This window comes from Mustela lutreola, chromosome 2 (assembly GCF_030435805.1).
Source record: "Mustela lutreola isolate mMusLut2 chromosome 2, mMusLut2.pri, whole genome shotgun sequence".
Taxonomy (NCBI): domain Eukaryota; kingdom Metazoa; phylum Chordata; class Mammalia; order Carnivora; family Mustelidae; genus Mustela; species Mustela lutreola.
In genome coordinates, this window is record NC_081291.1 from 12,584,739 (window position 1) to 12,603,587 (window position 18,849).

Consider the following 18,849-nt stretch of genomic DNA (forward strand, 5'->3'; position numbering starts at 1 on the left):
CAGTGCACTAATGTTGCTTTCTCCCCATACCTGATCAGCACTGGGTACTTTCTAATTTGGGACCTTAAATACGTAGACACTGAATTTCCACTGCATTTCTCTTTCTCTCCTCTCTCTCTCTCTCTTTCTTTTTAGCATGTTTTCATTTGCTTGTGCTATACCCAATGTGAGCTCTCTCTTCACACCTTTGCTCATTTCTGCATTGAGATTTCTACTCCTTGTAGATGGAACTGGTTTTTTGTTTATTCTACATGATATTCCCTGCTCAGTAGTGGACAATGACAGTGATCTTTCCTCACCTTTCCATCTACTCTTAGCTGGATCTACAACATCATTTGTTGAACAAATACTCTTCCTGTTGATGTTTTCATTTTTTCAAAAACACCTAATATTTGTGTTTCTGAAGTTTGTTTAAGAAGTCCTTCTCCAAAGGGAGTTGTGGGAAATTGGAAGGGCAGGTGAACCATGAGAGACAATGTACCAGGTGGTGGGTATTATAGAGGGCACGGATTGCATGGAGCACTGGGTGTGGTGCAAAAATAGTGAATACTGTTATGCTGAAAATAAAAAATAAATTAAAAAAAAGAAGTCCTTCTCCAACCCTAGATCAACAAAATTCTTCTCCTATACCTTCTCCTATTAACTTCCCATGGTCATATTTCATATTTATGTCTTGAATCCTGGAATCCACCTTTGCATATGGTCTTGGGCAGAAATTCAGATTGAGTTTGCTTCATCAAAGGACCAGTTTTCCCACCACAAACTCCTAAACAATCCAGCTTTTCCCTTTGACTTGTGCTCCCACCTTTAGCACATGTTAAGCTGTGACTCATGTGGGGGTATTTTCTGAGGTATCCAATCAATTTGATCAGTGTCTGTGTCTGTTCCAGGTTCACACTTAAAAATGACTATAATGTGTATGTCTATGATGAGTCTTCACACCTGCCAGAGCATTCCTTTCCTATTGACTCCACTTTTAGAAGATTAGTATGGTTTTGCACTGACCTTAGTTTTCAGAAGGGATTTGAGGAAACTGCTATGAGATATACAGCTGACTCACTGAAAGGGTAGTTGCTCTGGTGCTCTGATTTGAGGAAGAAGTGTTATCATTTCCATACTCACTGACCTCATCTGAGAGTGTAGGTTTTTCTGTATGCAAATCACCTTCTACATTTTTAAAAATTTATTTATTTGACAGAGAGAGAGAGATCACAAGTAGGCAGAGAGGCAGCCAGAGAGAGAAGGGGAAGCAAGCTCCCTGCTGAGCAGAGAGCCGGATGTGGGGCTCGATCCCAGGTTCCCGAGATCATGACCGGAGCCAAAGGCAGAGGCTTAACCCACTGAGCCACCCAGGCACCCCATCACCTTCTACATTTTATTATTGTTAAAAAATTTCTGAATTTGGAGGCATTCATATGTTTGATTGATTCCTAGATATTTTACAACAGAGGCTTCCAAAGTGTGGCATGAGGACCCTAGGGTCCCAGAGACCATTTTGGGGGGACCATCAGGTTCTCAGTTTTCCAGTGAAGCTGATGATGAATTTTCACCATATGCTTCAACTCCAACCACATATTGCCACAGCCTGAATGAAGAAGTAGATACAAGCATCATCTTGTCTCCCACCCAGCCAGCATGGGACAAATTTGCTAAAATGTAAGAAGAAGGAGGAGGAAGAGGAGGAGGAGAAAGAAGAAGAAGAAGAAGAAGAAGAAGAAGAAGAAGAAGAAGAAGAAGAAGAAGAAGAAGAAAAAGAAGAAGAAGGAGGAGGAAGAGGAGGAAGAGGAGGAGGAGGAGGAAGAGGAGGAGGGGAAAGAAACCGCTCTTGTCACTAAATGTTAATTTTATAAAAGTAGTTACTTTCCTAAATAATTGTTACTTACATTGACATTGAACAGGTTGATTTTTCTTTAGTATGTATCCATAATTGAATATTGTCAGAAAAATCTGTGTTTCTTTCTAAACTGGTGAACAAGGGGAGTGATAATGCCCCAAACAAAAGCCCATTAAAAGCTCAACTTTTCTTGAATGTAAAGAAATCGCCAGACTAAAATGCTAGAGAGCTGTTTCTTTATACTTTGTGTCACTCCTGGGAATGGTATCTTACTTTTTAATTCAAATTCATACTTTGAATGATGACTACTGGTATAAGTCTATGAGAAATACTGGTTTTTGTTTTTTTTTTTTTGGAAGCAGATCTTGTCTTCTACAGCTCAGTGCTCTCTCACACTGTGATATGTTCTTACTTCATTCTTCAGCTTTTTCTGGGTGAACAAGCCAGTCTCTTCCTTTCCAATCCTTACATACCTTCTTTCTTTTTCTTTTCTCAGAGCACCACTCACGGCTTTCAGTTCCATGCTAAAGAACAACAGAAACAGTGAGTATCCTTGTCATTTTCCCAATCCTAAGACACTGCATCTGTGTTCCTCCATTTTGTATATTTTCTAGGATATATTGTTATATAGATTCATGATCTTCTGATTGTCTTCATTCCCTCTATGATTTGAGCAGATGCAGCATCTGGGGCTGGTCAGAACTATAGCATGGTGTCTGAATTCATCCTCGTGGGCTTCTCCAACTTTCCACAGCATCTCCTACCTATCTTCTTCCTGCTGTACCTGCTGATGTACCTGTTCACGCTGCTGGGGAACCTGCTCATCATGGCCACTGTCTGGAGTGAGCGCAGCCTACATACACCCATGTACCTCTTTCTGTGTGCTCTGTCAACCTCCGAGATTCTGTTCACTGTTGCCGTCACGCCTCGCATGCTGGTTGACATGCTCTCCAGCCACCGTTCCATCACCTTCATGGCCTGTGCCAGTCAGATGTTCTTTTCCTTCACATTTGGCTTCACCCACTCCTTCCTGCTTATGATCATGGGCTATGACCGCTACGTGGCCATCTGCCACCCCCTGCGCTACAACGTGCTCATGAGCACCCGCACCTGTGCCCGTCTGGTGTCTTGGACCTGGGCTGGTGGCTCAGTCATGGGGATGATGGTGACCCTGATAGTTTTTCACCTTACCTTCTGTGGGTCTAACATCATTCACCATTTTCTCTGCCACGTGTTTTCTCTCTTGAAGTTGGCCTGTGGGAATGAGAATTCTTCTGTCACCTTGGGTGTGATCCTGGTGTGTGTCACAGCTCTGATGGGATGTTTATTCCTCATCATGCTCTCGTATGTCTTCATTGTAGCTGCCATATTGAGGATCCCCTCAGCTGAAGGCAGGCACAAGACCTTCTCCACATGTGTGTCCCACCTCACTGTGGTCATTGTGCACTACAGTTTTGCATCCATTATCTACCTCAAGCCCAAGGGCCCCCATTCTATGGACAGTAACACTCTGATGGCCACCACCTATACAGTCTTCACTCCCTTTCTCAGCCCAATCATTTTCAGCCTCAGGAATAAGGAGCTCAAGAATGCCATAAGGAGAAGTTTTCAGAGAAAATTCAGTCCCCTAAGCTCTTGATAGCCATTTTGTTGGTGAGAAAATAGGATAGCTGGGCTGGGGATAATGATGAATCTCTCCGCAGGACTTTTGTAGAGATTTAATATATGAAAATACTGAAAGGTATGGTTGGACACATGCATAGGTATTGGAGCATGCTACATATTTGTTTTTCTTCAATTTGTTTGCCCCCTTTTGCATAATAACTAGCGATCATTATCTCTTGTTCTTTCCTCTGTGAGATGAAGTTCATACCATTGCTTATGTCTAAGAATGTGTTTTCTGCCTATGAGCCAGAGCCAAGCATCATATGGATGTTTTGGGGCACTGAAGCCAATGGTTCTTCTTGAATGGAGAAACCAGGAAAGACTTGTTTCCTCCAACATAAGTATAAACAGAAATTAGCATAATAATGAATGCCACCAACATTGCAGTTTTTGGGGGGTAGGGCATTGTGTCCAGTGCTTTATAGTCACCGTTTAATATAAAAATATACAAAAAAGTAAATAAACTATTTGTTTCCATGAAGGTATTTGACTCTGTCCAGTCCCTTCGGTCTGTAGGTGATCGATCCAAGGGGAATTTTTCTATACTGATCTGAATTGTGTGAAGGATGTCAGAATATGAAGTGAAGAGTAGGAGGGACTATGGACTCTGAAAAACAATCTGAGGGTTTTGAAGGGGCGGTGGGTGGGAGGTTGGGGGAACCAGGTGGTGGGTACTAGAGAGGGCACGGATTGCATGGAGCACTGGGTGTGGTGCAAAAAACAATGAATAATGTTACGCTGAAAAGAAAAAAAAAGAGTAGGAGGGAGAAAGCGAGGGACTAGAGAGGGGGTCAGAGTGGAGGAGTAGAGGGCTCAGTGTATGAAAACACACAAAATGTTAAAAGTGTGTACCCCTGGGGATAAAAATATATGTTTATAAAAAATAAAAAAATTTATTAAAAAAAAAAAAGTTAAAAGTGTGTTGCTATCTGACATCTTATAGAAATCCTTTCCCTTCTTTCTCACCTGACTTTCAGTGAAACATCAATTTCTCATTCCTGTGTTTTACTTGAGTCTATCTGGGAGATGTGTTGGAGGGCACGGCAGTATCTCAGGATGGCACAAAGAGAGATCAGGGTATGCGTACTTTCTTTACAGATTAGAAATGTTGCAGGACGTCACCCATGAATGAAGGAGTCACATGAAATTTTACATCTGTCTGAGTTCCATGCTGGGGTTTGGGAATACCATATATCTAAACATCCAAGAAGAGGATCTTTTTTTGGTGTAAGTTCATGCTCAAAGCTGTGGCCAGATATTTAGGCTGCAGATGGAAGGTGTTTTATAATAATAAATGTAAAAATGGCTATCACATATGAGCACTTGCAGTTTGCCAAATGTTGTGGGAAGGGTTTCCTGTACATTCACTCTTCTACATCTCAAAATAAATAATTATTTTTAAACATTTAGATATGACTCAAATCTATTCCTATTCACATTTTTGTAAAGCAGTAAATGCAAATCTGAGAGATGATTTGTCCCAGACACAGTGCCCTGGAGTGGTGAAGCAGGAATTCATTACAATCTGCATATGTGTGCCCTTGGTGATCAGGAATGCACCTCTCTCAGATGCCTGCAGAGGGAAGTGTGGTCCTGACTGGGAGAGGAAGACTGTCATTAGAAGGAACAGACACCCTTTGGGGTGGGAGGGCAGGTGCAGCCCTAAACACACACCTCTTCACACAGCCAGAGAGAAACACTGACTCTAGAGGAGTTACAGAGACACTTTGTGACACTTGTCACATTGACACTGACATGAGACCCTGGGGTTCCATTTCATTATTTTACAATTACTGATGTTAACGACTAATGCCAACCCACCACCCCTAAGAGGTCCTTTTCCAGAGCCTGTGACTGTGTTCCCTTCCCCAGCAAAAGGGACTGCATGTGATGAGATGCAGTTAATCCTCTGAGGCAGAGGGATTGCCCTGGATCATCCAGGTGGGCTTGCTATAACTGCAAGTGTCCTTCTAGAAGGGGGCAGGAGGGGTCAGACACAGAGAGAAGTCGGTGATGTGACACTGGAAGGAGGGATTGGAGTAGCTGAGCCAGGAACCTTGAGCCAAGGAATGCCTGCTGCCTCTGGCAGCTGGGAAAGCAGGAGACAGAACCTCCCCTGGATCCCCTGAAGGATGCAGCCCTGCTCACACCTTGACTCACAGCTGGTGACCCTGATTTTGGCTTCTGGCCTCCAGCATAGAGGAGGATAGATATGTGTGGTTTTAAGTCACTAGGTTTATGTGCTTTGTTACAGCAGCCTTAGAAACCTGACTCATGGAATGGCATCCTGTCATTCTATGTGATTTGTTTCATGAAACAAATGTTTCATGAACAAATTAGTTTCAAGCCAGATTCGTAGGCCATTCTCTATGGAGAAGACTTAGGGCATTGCGATCACTCATGAGAAGGGCAAAGTATCCTTGGAAGTCCATCAGCAAAGGTGAAGGAGTCCTGATAGCCCAGCTGCAGGATTTGGTCATTGGCAGCAAGGCCCTTGGGGAGTGTCGTGAGGACACATACCACCTTGCAGCTGTAGAGTACCCAGGCCAGGACCTAGAACCCAGCATCTGTCTGTACTTATGACTCGAGTCCTTCACATCCATAGAATGTGCAGAAAGTCACACTGTTTGCCAGTAGGGAAAAAAAAGTAAAACCACAGTTTTTGACACTCTTAGAATATTTTGCAGGCTTCACATGGTTCAGAGACTTTACTATCTGCACTTCACTGTAGTCTATATGAATTGTTTTTTGAATAACATGATTGCTGTGCAGTACACATGGGTACTTTATTCCCCTCGTGAATCTCCCCATTAGATTGTAAGCTTCTTGGGGTCAGGGTCTCTGTCTTGCTTACCATTGTAGCCTTACTATGCTTGACTCATAGTAGATACTTAATATTTGTTAATTGCCTGAAAAACTCAACTTAGTAAATAATGATCTAGTGCAATTAGAATATATTTTGTACTATGCTATAATTGTATTGTTCCATTATATAAAACAATATATATTAAATTATATATAGCATATATTATATACTATGATACTCTATATGATAGTATATGTAACAAAACAAAACTGGGGACATCAAGTTGCCTGATTTCAAGCTTTACTACAAATCTGTGATCACCAAGACAGCATCGTACTGGCATAAAATCAGACACATAGACCAGTGGAACAGAGTAGAGAGTCCAGATATGGACCCTGAACTCTATGGTCAAATTATCTTCAACAAAGCAGAAAAAAATATCCAGGGGAAAAAAGACAGTCTCTTCCATAAATGGTTCTGGGAAAATTGGACAGCTATATGTAGAAGAATGAAACTCAACCATTCTCTTACACCATACACAAAGATAAACTCAAAATGGATAAAAAACCTCAACATGAGACAGGAATCCATCAGAATTCTAGAGGAGAACATAGGCAGTTCAATATCAGCCACAGCAACTTCTTTCAAGATACGTCTCCAAAGGCAATGGAAACAAAAGCGAAAATAAACTCTTGGGACTTCATCAAGATCAAATGCTTCTGCACAGCAAAGGAAACAGTTAAGAAAACAAAGAAGCAACCCACGGAATGGGAGAAGATATTTGCAAATGACAGTACAGACAAAAGGCTGATATCCAGGATCTATCAAAAACTCCTCAAACTCAATACACACAAAACACAATCATATCAAAAAATGGGCAGAAGATATGAACAGACACTTCTCCAATCAAGACATACAAATGGCTATCAGACACATGAAAAAATGTTCATTATCACTAGCCCTCAGGGAGATTCAAATTAAAACCACATTGACATTGACATTACACCAGTTAGAAAGGCCAAAATTAGCAAGACAGGAAACAACATGTGTTGGAGGGGATGTGGAGAAAGGGGAACCCTCTTACACTGTTGGTGGGAATGCAAGTTGGTGCAGCCTCTTTGGAGAACAGTGTGGAGATTCCTCAAGAAATAAAAAATAGAACTTCCCTATGACCCTGCCATTGCACTACTGGGTATTTACCCCAAAGATACAGATGTAGTGAAAAGGAGGGCCATCTGTACCCCAATGTTTATAGCAGCAATGGCCACAGTCACCAAACTGTGGAAAGAACCAAGATGCCCTTCAATGGATGAATGGATAAGGAAGATGTGGTCCATATACACTATGGAGTATTATGCCTCTATCAGAAAGGATGAATACCCAACTTTTGTAGCAACATGGACAGGACTGGAAGAGATTATGCTGAGTGAAATAAGTCAAGCAGAGAGAGTCAATTATCATATGGTTTCACTTATTTGTGGAGCATAACAAATAACATGGAGAACATGAGGAGATGAAGAGGAGAAGGGAGTTGAGGGAAATTGGAGGGGGAGATGAGAGACTATGGACTATGAAAAACAATCTGAGGGTTTTGACGGGGCAGGGGGTGGGAAGTTGGGTGAGCCTGGTGGTGGGTATTGTGGAGGGCATGTGTTGCATGGAGCACTGGGTGTGGTGCATAAACAATGAATTCTGGTACACTGAAAAATTTAAAAAATAAAAAATTATTAAAAAAATAATATATAGTATATATTATATACTATGATACTATGTATGATAGTATATATGACATAATATACTATAATAATATGGTATATATATTAATATGATAATATATAGTGTATGTTTTATATTATATGATATATATTATATAGCAATATATAAATATAATTTATATAATTTCATAAAATAATTATATTGATAAATATATAACTTGTTAATATATTGTACTATATATTAATATATTATGCATATATTATTGCATGTAATGTATATTATTGCATATTATTATTGATAATTATTTATTAATTATGCATTTTATATAACATATGGTTGTTACAAATAATATATAATCTAATTTAATTATTATCAAATGCAATAATTATTAACATAACATAACACAGTATATGTTTTTATAATGTATATGATTATATATTAATGTGATTATACATGTAATATAATAATAATTTAATGAAATTTAATACTACATAACATATAATATTACATTATAATATGAATAGATATTTAGAGACTTATTATAGGAAGAGGTAAGGAACCAACCCAATGTAGGCTTGGGGTTTTTGAGCAGTGGTTTAAAGCTCAAATTTCTTAAACAGATTTTCATGCAATTAACATGGTAGAGTTTTGTATAAAAGGAAAAAGCACCATGTAATTCTTACTAAGGCTTGCACACAGCTCAGAGTTGATGCAAGCATACTGGGCATAGTGATGTGAGATGTGCATTATTCTTTCAAAGATAGAATGCCAACCAGCACCAGATTGTTCCAATTCAAATTTTTTATTAGAGATCCCAGTATAAATTTTTTAAGGAAAGATTAGACTTGTTTCTTCTTGAATTTACCCTTCCTACTTAGAAAAATGGCTGGAGGTCCTGACGAGCTCTGAAGTAGGATTCAACCCGGGTGTGGCTGAATATAGACCCTGAGCTCCTTCCACTGGTATTTTAGAATAGTAGTCATAACAATTATTAATATTATTTTGAATCCTTACTATGCACCAGGACCCATGCTGAGCATTTGAGGTGCATGATCTTATATAAACCCCAAATAGCTCTTTGAAACACAGACCAATACCATGAACACCATGTTGCAAAAGGAGGGGCTACAGTTGGAAGGTGTAAGGGACATGTCCAGGAAGTCCTTCCAGGCAGGGGCCCAGTGGATAACCTGAGTCATGTCCACTGGACCTTCTTACCTCCTTCCCCAGCAGAGATGGTCACATGTGGGGCCTACACCACAACTCCATGTCTGAAGTCATCCTTAAGGGTTTCCCAGCCAATGGTAATGGAAAAACCTAAAGGGAATCAATATAAAGAGGGTGAGCTGTCAAGGAGATCATATGCTGCTAACATTTGTCAAATTACCAACCCATATAGACAATTCACCAGTAAAAGTTGGGTAATTAGGCATTGAACATTACATTAAAAACCAATGATGTACTATACCTTGGCTAATTGAATTCAAATTTTTAAAAAATTGAGTAATGGGGAGAACTGGGTACTATGCATGAAAGGAGAATACAACTTTAAAAATACAGATAAAAAACAGAATTTTGAGGAGAGATTCATTCCAGGACAGGGGAACCAAGGAGCTAGATATTGCTTTGCTGCTTTATGAAGATTCCTGAGTTAGAGTGGTTGATGTCAGAAGTAGTGGTAACTGCGTATTGGAAATACCACCTACATCTCTTCTCTCATGGTTGGTTTGATTGCCTGCCCCAAAGAGCTGGTTGTTTGAGGGAATTCCACTTGTAGCATGGATGATGCCCCCTTTTGCATTTGTCTTCTTCACTGCACTTCAGGGTAAGACAGTGTGAAGAGGAATAGACTCCCAAGGAATAGAGACTTTCCTCCTATGCCCACTTTCAAGTGAGATCCAGTAGAGAGGCATTCCGCAAGGTCATGACAATGATACATTACTAGAGGTTTCTTAAGCAGATAAGGAGGAAGCCTTATAATTGATGTCACATGGAAACTCCTTCTAAAAAGATCTATAAAAAACTCCTCAAACTCAACACTCAAAAAACATAATCACGTCAAAAAAGGGGCAGAAGACATGAACAGACACTTCTCCAAAGAAGACATACAAGTGGCTACCAGATGCATGAAAAAATGTTAATCATCAATAGCCATCAGGGAGATTCAAATCGAAACCACATTAAGATACCACCTTACACCGTTAGAATGTCAAAAAATTGACAAGGCAAGAAACAACAAATGTTGGAGAGGATATGGAGAAAGGGGAACCTTCTTTCACTGTTGGTGGGAATGCAAGTTGGTGCAGCCACTTTGGAAAACAATGTGGAGATTCCTTAAGAAGTTAAAAATAGAGCTACCTCCTGACCCTGCAATTGCACTACTGGGTATTTACCCCAAAGATACAGATGTAGTGAAAAGAAGGGCCACATGAACCCCATTGTTGTAGCAGCATATCCACAATAGCCACACCATGGAAGGAGCCAGGATGTCCTTCAACAGATGAATGGATAAAGAAGATGTGGTCCATCTATACAATGGAATATCACTCAGCCATAAGAAAGGGTGAATACCCAACATTTGCATCAGCATGGATGGAATTGGAGAAGATTATGCTAGGTGAAATAACTCAAGAAGAGAAAGTTAATGAGAAAGTCATATGGTTTCACTTATTTGTGGAGTAAAAGGAACAGCATGGAGGACATTATGAGAAGGAAGGGAAAAATGAAGGGGTCCGAAATCAGAGGGGGAGATAAACCATGACAGACTATGGGCTCCAGAAAACAAATTGAGGGTTTTAGATGGGGGTGGGGGTGGGTTAGCCCGTGATGTGTATTGAAGAGGGAACGTATTTCATGGAGAACTGGGTGTGATATGCAAACAATGAACCATGGAACACTACATCAAAAACTAATAATGTACTGTATGGTGACTAACATAAAATAATATAAAAGAATTTTAAACAAAATTTTCTGAAAAAAAAAAAAAAGTGGTTTCCCAGGTCTGGGAGTTATGGGAGCTGGGGAAGAAATGGGGAATAAATGGGTAGGGGTTATCTTTTTGGGTGACAAAAATGTTTCAAATTGATAGTGGTGATGATCACTTAACTTTGAATATACTAAAGACCAACTGAATTGTGTATTTTAAATGGGTGAATTTTATGGCATGTGGATTATATCTCAAGAAAGCTGTTTGATTACCCTGATGCCAAGTGATATGGAGCACTTTTTCATGTGTCTGTTGGCCATCTGGATGTATCATATGATCTCCCTGATATGAGGAAGTGGTGATGCAACATGGGGGCTTAAGTGGGTAGGAGAAGAATCAATGAAACAAGATGGGATTGGGAGGGAGACAAACCATAAGTGACTCTTAATCTCACAAAACAAACTGAGGGTTGCTGGGGGGAGGGGGTTTGGGAGAAGGGGGTGGGATTATGGACGTTGGGGAGGGTATGTGCTTGGGTGAGTGCTGTAGTGTGTAAACCTGGTGATTCACAGACCTGTACCCCTGGCGATAAAAATATATGTTTATATATAAAAAAAAGAAAGCTGTTTGATTACAAATAAAACTAATGTCTGAACACAAACCAATGGAGGAAGAAGAAGAAAAGTTCACATTTATTGAGCACCTGCCATGTTATGAGTGTTGTCACACACCTTTACCAATCATACTCAGTAGTCACTTTTAACCCATTTTACAGATGAGGCTACGGTCATCCTTCTACCTTTTTCTAAAACCACCTTCACTGGCCACTTAAATGTTGGAGGGATAAAGTTTGCTGAGGAAGGTCTTCTTCATGGCAGTCTTCAGCTCCTTGTTCCTGAGACTGAAGATGATGGGACTGAGGAAGGGTGTGAGGACTGTATAGGTGATGGCCATAAGGGTACTGCTTTCCTGGGAGTGAAGACCTTTGGGCTTGAGGTAGATAATTGAGGCAAAGCCATAGTGAACAATGACCACAATAAGGTGGGAAGCACAGGTGGAGAAGGCTTTGTGCCTGCCCTCAGCAGAGGGGATCTTCAAGATGGCGGCCACAATTAAGGTGTAGGAGAGGAGGATGAGGAGAAAACAGCCCAACAAGTTGGTGATGCACACCAGCCCCACACCTAGGGCCACTATTGGTACATCTGTTCCACAGGCTAACTTCAAGAGAGGGGGCACATGACATAAAAAATGGTGGATCTCATTGGGTCCACAGAAGGTGAGGTGGAAAACGGCAGTGGCAACCACCAGCCCTATGACTGAACCACCAGCCCAGGACCAGGCCACCAGGCAGGCGCAACCACGAGGGCTCATAAGCACGTTGTACCGCAATGGGTGGCAGATGGCCACGTAGCGGTCATAGCCCATGACGGTGAGCAGGAAGGAGTGGGTGAAGCCGAATGTGAAGGAGAAGAACATCTGGCTGGCACAGGCTGCAAAGGCGATGGTGCGATGGGTGGAGAGCAGGTCGGCCAGCAGGCGCGGGGTGATGGCCAAGGTGTAGAGGATCTCAGAGATGGACAGTGCACACAGAAAGAGGTACATAGGTGTGTGCAGGCTGCGTTCACTCCAGACAGTGGCCATGATGAGCAGGTTCCCCAGCAGTGTGAACAGGTACATGAGCAGGAACAGCAGAAAGAAGATGGGCAGGAGATGAGGTGGGAAGGTGGAGAAGCCCACGAGGATGAATTCAGACACGGAGCTGTGATTTAGACCCCGAGTGGCAGCCATCCCTGGGTGGAGAGAGAGTGAAGGTGGCCTGGTGGGCAGGAGCTCTGGGTCCAAGCTGAGCCCAAGCCAGAGGACTTCCCAGGGGAAGAGGGGACCCTCACCCTGCAGACCATGGCCATTCTCTCCGCCACCCAATGCTCATAATGACTGTCACTGCACCTGGGAGTTGCATGGGGTTCATGGAACATCATGAGCCTCAAGTGCATAGGGTGGGCCCTGGAGCATAGTAAGAATGCAGTAAAAATAATACTACTAATAATAACTACAACTACTATTATTACTATTATTGCTCCATGCAAAACCTCCTGGCTTTCCTGCCTTGGAGCAGGCTGGCCATTTCATGCTTATCTCCAACTCTGTGATTCAAAATCCATCCTGAACTGTAAGTGCAAACTACTCCCTAATTGCTATCTTCAGCTGGAGGGCACCTCTCCTGTGTGGCATGGAGAGGATGTAGGCTCTGTTTAATTGTCAGCATTGCCCCTTACTGGCTCACTGGGAACATGGAATAATACTCCTTATTCCACAGGGCTGTAGTGACACTAAGGTGAGGTGTGCACATTCAGCTCTTAGGTACTGTTGTTGTTGTGTGGTCCTACTTGTGGGAGTCCCCCACAAGGATGCGGCACTGACCAGCATACCATCACATTCTCTGACCCCTGCTGGGCACTCTATCTCTGGTCAGGTACCAGTGCAATTCACTGAATCTCCTTCCATCTCCTCAAGCCCTACCCACTCTCCTATCTCCAAACGCCTGCTTCATGGAGCAACTAAGGCTGGCAGCTGTGGGATCTCCATTACCCTTCTCCAAGAGGCAACAGACTCACATCTGCCCCAACTCCCTGTGAGGACAGCTCTCCTTCCAAGCATCTGCTCCATCCAGGGTTACTTCTCTGTCTTTCTGTCTCTCTGTCTTCCTCTCTCTGACACCAACACACGTGATGCAAAAATGCAACACATTTTTAACAACACAGGATGGATCAACCGATGAATGGATAAACAAAAAGTGGTATATCCGTATGATGGAGTATCTTTGAGGCATACAAAAGCATGAAGTGCTGACACACATTACAACATGCTGAGATAATATGCTGAGTGAAAGAAGCCAGCTTCAAAGACCACATATTGTATGAGTTCATTTATTTGAAGTATGTAGAATAGGCAAATGCATTAAGACAGAAAGCAGGTTAGCGGTTGCCAGGGAACGGGGGGAGGATGGAATGGGGAGTGAACTTTTAATGGGTTGTAGATTTCCTTCAGGGGTGGGGAAATGCCTTGGACCTAAATAGAGGTGTTGGTGGCCCAACACTGGGAGTGTTTAAATGGCACTCAGTTGTGCCATTTAAATTGGGAAGGAGGTGGGGAAATTGGAAATCTGCACTGTTGGTTGGGATAGCACAGTCGTTCAAGAGCTATGGAAAACAGTATGAATGGCTTTCCATTCATAAATTAAAAATTAAAAATAGAACTACCTATGCTTCAGGCATCCCACTTCTGGATGGATATGCAAAAGTGGCAAAAGCAGGGTCTGGAAGACATATTTGCATACTCCTGGTCAGAGCAACACTAGCTATAATAAATCTAAGGTGGAAGCAGCCCCATTGTTCATTGGTGGATGGATGGATAAACAAGGTGTGATACATCCATACAATGGAATATCATTCTACCTTAAAGGAAGGAAATCCTGTCTTCTGTTATAACACCAATGAAGCTTTATGCTTTGTGGAATCAGCCAGTCCCCAGAAAGGAGAAATCCTGTATGATTGCACCTATCCGAGGTACCTAAAGCAGTCAAATTCATAGAAACAAAGTAGAATGGAGGTTGCCAAGGGCTACAGAGAGTGGGAAATGGAAAGCTTTGTTTAATGGGTGTAGAGTTTCTGTTTTGCAGGATGAAAAGGGCTCTGCAGATCGATTACATAGAAACGTGAATATACGTAACACCACTGAACTGCACACTTAACAATGGTTAAGATAATAAATTTTCTGTTGTGTGCTTTTTACACAACAAAGTATGAACACTTGCGACATCATAAATGAACCTTGAAAACATTATGCTATGTGGAAAAAAAGCCAGGCATGAAAGACTTTCTGAAGAAAAAGTCGTCTGATTCCTTTAATATGAAATATCTGAGACATACAAATTCATAGATACAACAAGCAAATTAGGGGCTAGAGCCCTTGCTGAAGGGCCTGGGGAATGGGTAAGTGATTACTAATGAAGACAGTGTTTCCTTTTGGAGTGATGAAAATATTAGACAACTACAAAGGGGTGGTGATTGCACAATATCATGAATGTGCCAAATGCCAATAATCTGTTCAACTCAAAATGGTTAATTCTATATTATGTGAATTTTGCCCCATTTTTTAAAGAAAGCAAAACAGGCCTTTTTCAGCCCTCCTTTAATTCTGAGTTCTCTCGCCCTTGATTCACAGCCCAGCCTGTACCCAGAAAGACAGAGAGTGAGTGTCTAGGGCCAGAGGGCAGATGAGGGAGGAAGAACCCACCACCTGCCCTTAAGCCTACCTGTGCCATCCAGGGCAGCCACTGAGCCTCTGCCCAGGAGTATGTGAGAACAGAAGGAGAAGCACCTCAGAACAGCTCTTCTCAGGGGTGGGTGGCCTCCTGTCTCACAGACTGGGATCTGGGTGCCCCCTGTGTCTCACAAACACCTCCATGTGGGCGGGCCCCACACCTCCACATACCTGCATTCCCCTTGCCACCCATCCCCACAGGTGCAGCTGCCTTAAGCACTCACACCAGATAGGCACACAGCAGGCCCACAGGCACCTGAGCCCTGCTATCAGCCTGCAGCACCATACAGATGCGGAGATCCGGCTGCACGGATAGACCCACACAACAGCAGAGTCGTGGACACAGGCACACCTGCAGGTGCACACAGACCTACACTCTCACAGTAGGACACAGCACAAGCAGGAAGATGGTGACTAACGCTGGTGTCCCTGACACACAACCTTTCTGCTAAGATCTGCAGAGACAGCCAGGAAGTGCACAGGACTCTCATGGACTCCCGCGCGCACACAGCCCAGCCTGGATGCAAGATTCTGGATTAGAGGTCTCCGCCCAGGTACTATTTGCTCCAGACTTCATTGGGCCGGGTTCGGGGTCCCAAGATCCACCCCAACATTCTTATTACCCACAGTCTTTCCCTGCATCCCGAGCTTGCATCACCTCCTCCTCAAAGACACCCAGGGGCACACACTCGCCTCTGTTGTTGGCGTGGAGGAGCGGTCTGGGGGCGTCGCCGAGGTAGCCCTGGGTCCCCTCACTGGCACTCAACACCGAGAGCTCAGAAGTGGGGTGGGCAGGGCGGGAGGCTGCACCTGCACTTTATCTAGCTGTACTCCAGTGACATTCCCAAGGCTTCCCAGGGGGAGGCGGGCTGCTGACTCAGCTTGTGGGCGGGGCCACCATCATAGCCCCAGAGGGAGGGGGTGGAGAGAAGCAACAGGACTCCAGAGACTTCCAGAATCTTTCCTGAGATTCACCTAGAGCTGTACGTGCAGCCTCCAAACCTTCCCTAAGGCCTCCCAGCTGGGCTGTGCAGAGGAAGGTTAGGTCTGGAGATGGAGGTGACAAGACAGAGGAAGAAATACAGCAGGAGGCTGGCATCCCTCCCATCCCCTCTGAGAATACAACTTTGTTCTCATGCATTATGGACTAGGCACACTCCATTCCCAATGCTCAGGCTCCATCCACACCCCACAAACAGGCACCCCGGAGCTATCCCAGAGAGGATAGCACAGGTTCTCAGAGCTTTGGTGGAGAAACCCTGGGTCCCAGGCCCTGGGACGGGTCCAGAAGAGAGCTGCTGTCTGGCCTCTGCAGAGACAGAGGTGTTGGGCCAGAGATGGGATCTCTAAGGCATGTCCTTGCTCTGGGCCCAGGCTGCTCCAGGCTGAGGTCTGATGGAGGGGAGAGGCAGTGCCACACCATCACAGTTACCAGCACCCGACTTGCCTTGCAGTTGGGCCACAGTGCAGCTCAGTGTCCACTCACCTCCCACTCCCCATGTTCTCATATCCGGGCCCCCTGCATGGTGTGAACACATCTGACCTAGAAGACAGCACCTGTCCTTGTATTAGTTTCCTGGGGCTCAGGGACAAATGGCCACAAACTGGGGTGCTCCAAACTCCAGAAATGTGCTCTCTCACAGTTCTGGGGGCCAGGGAGCAGCAGTCCCTCGGGACTGAGCATAGTCCCTTGTTCTCATGCATGCTGGGCTAGGCACACTCCATTCCTAATGCTCCACACCCCCACAAACAGGCACCCCGGGCTATCTCAGAGAGAAAAGTGCAGGTTCTCAGAAATTTAGTGAGGACACCAGGGTCCCAGTGTCTGGGACTGGTCCATAAGAGAGCTGCTGTCTGAACTCTGAAGGATGAACAGACCCTGGCATGTGGAGTCAGGGAGGGAATGGCCAGCAAAGGAACCAACTTAAGAAAAGGCATGGAGAAATGCCCAGAGTGGGGCTGGGGGAGTCTGGGAAATCATTCAGGGTCAAAATATAAAGGGCCTTTAGGCACCTTGGATCCACCCTTGTAGGGTCCAGGGGAGAGTGGTAGAAGGAGGTGTCAGCCTGGACTGAGGGTTCCATCAACACTATACTCTAAGTTCTAGCCCACCGGCACAGCAGAAGACCCAGAATGTGAGGGCCATCTGGGAAATTCCTGGCAAGACTCAAGTCCAGAAAGGACATGAAGGAAATGTATGTTCAACCAAGAAATGAATTCGGGTCTAAGGAGAAAGATCTTTGTTGTTGCTTCTGGATATGCAGAGAGGTCAAGATATAAGGCTAAGGTCACAGAAGGGGGTCAGGAGGAAGCCCGGAGATGGAATATTTGCTCAGCTGGGTCTTGCAATCCTGCCTTGAGGGGGGCACTGTGACCCTGGACAAGTGGCTTGGCCTCTCTGGGACTCACTTTCTCTTTTATGAAATGGGAGTGAATGATAAGGAGAAGCGACACTTTTGTATATAGAGCCTGGCACACAGTAGGTGTGCGGCCGAGGTGACCTCCACCCACCTCAGCACCAATTTCAACATTTTTCTTGAACTGTGGGCACCGTACTTTCATTTTTCTCACAGGTATTTCTTGTGCACCTACTGTGTGCCAAGCAGTCTTTGGTCACTGGAAATAAAATTACCAAAACCAATGTTCTTTTGAAGCACAGCCTTGTAGCTTTGCTCAGCTTTTCTGCCAGGCAGGATTTGCGCATTTCTGGGTCTCTGCACTGAGTCTGATGCAGTGGTGAACAAGAAATATTGTCCTAGAGGTTTCCTACCCTAGGCATTCATCAACCCCCACTGGGTGCCGGAATCTGTATTCACAGCTACAGACAGAGAGATGGTTCAGACTCAGCCCATCTCCAAGACTAATGTCCTATGCCTACTTCTCTACACAACATGGCACTCCTGGCCCCAGGAATGTGGGGGCAGTTTCCTATGAATCTTCCATCTGATCCCAGGCTCATGGACATGGCAGGACTTATTAACTGTCAGTAGATTTCCTTTTCAGATCCTTTTACCTCTGTGAATTTCAGGGAAGTCACCGGGGCTGTAGCGTCCCGAGAGTCTACAGCACCTTCATGATATTTATCTCCAAGGATATGAATGATTTCAGCATTTGCCTATCTCTCCCCCTCTTGCCTGGTAGCCTTAAGTGTTAGCACTTAGGTCCAGTCACTTTCCATCTCTAGCACAATCTAGAACACCATGAATGTGTATGGCACTATATTCAACTACAGACTGGACACTTAAGTCAATTGAAAAACTCTTCAAATTCTTGGTCATCGTCTTGCTTAAGAAGTCCCTGCTCATTTTGCTAGGTGGCAGTTTGTTGGTACATGGAGGGAGGAAGCGTCATGTTTGATCTGCTCTTTGATAGCTGGGTAAAGTTGGAACAGGCCACGCTAGCTGGTTGGTTTGATAAGCGTGACTGGCCTCAGTTCCTAAACACTGTGGGCCAGATAACTCTTATCTCTGGCTCAGAGGACATCTAACCCTAGCTAGCATGTATCCAGTAGTTGTGTATGCAACACCTGAGCCCTTCTCTGGGGAGTCCACAGTGACCAGGACTGACATGCCTGTCCCT

At 43.9% G+C, this 18,849-nt stretch overlaps 2 protein-coding genes across 2 annotated transcripts; one reads left to right on the forward strand and one right to left on the reverse strand.

Moving 5' to 3' along the window:
* Positions 1-2,534: 2,534 nt before the first annotated feature.
* LOC131825751 (olfactory receptor 10H3-like) lies at positions 2,535-3,473 on the forward strand. The gene has a single exon (XM_059165158.1). The coding sequence runs from the start codon at positions 2,544-2,546 to the stop codon at positions 3,471-3,473; it is 930 nt and encodes a 309-aa protein (XP_059021141.1). The 5' UTR covers positions 2,535-2,543.
* An 8,302-nt stretch (positions 3,474-11,775) lies between these two features.
* Positions 11,776-12,735, reverse strand: LOC131825752 (olfactory receptor 10H2-like). Its single transcript, XM_059165159.1, has one exon. The coding sequence runs from the start codon at positions 12,733-12,735 to the stop codon at positions 11,776-11,778; it is 960 nt and encodes a 319-aa protein (XP_059021142.1).
* Positions 12,736-18,849: the final 6,114 nt, after the last annotated feature.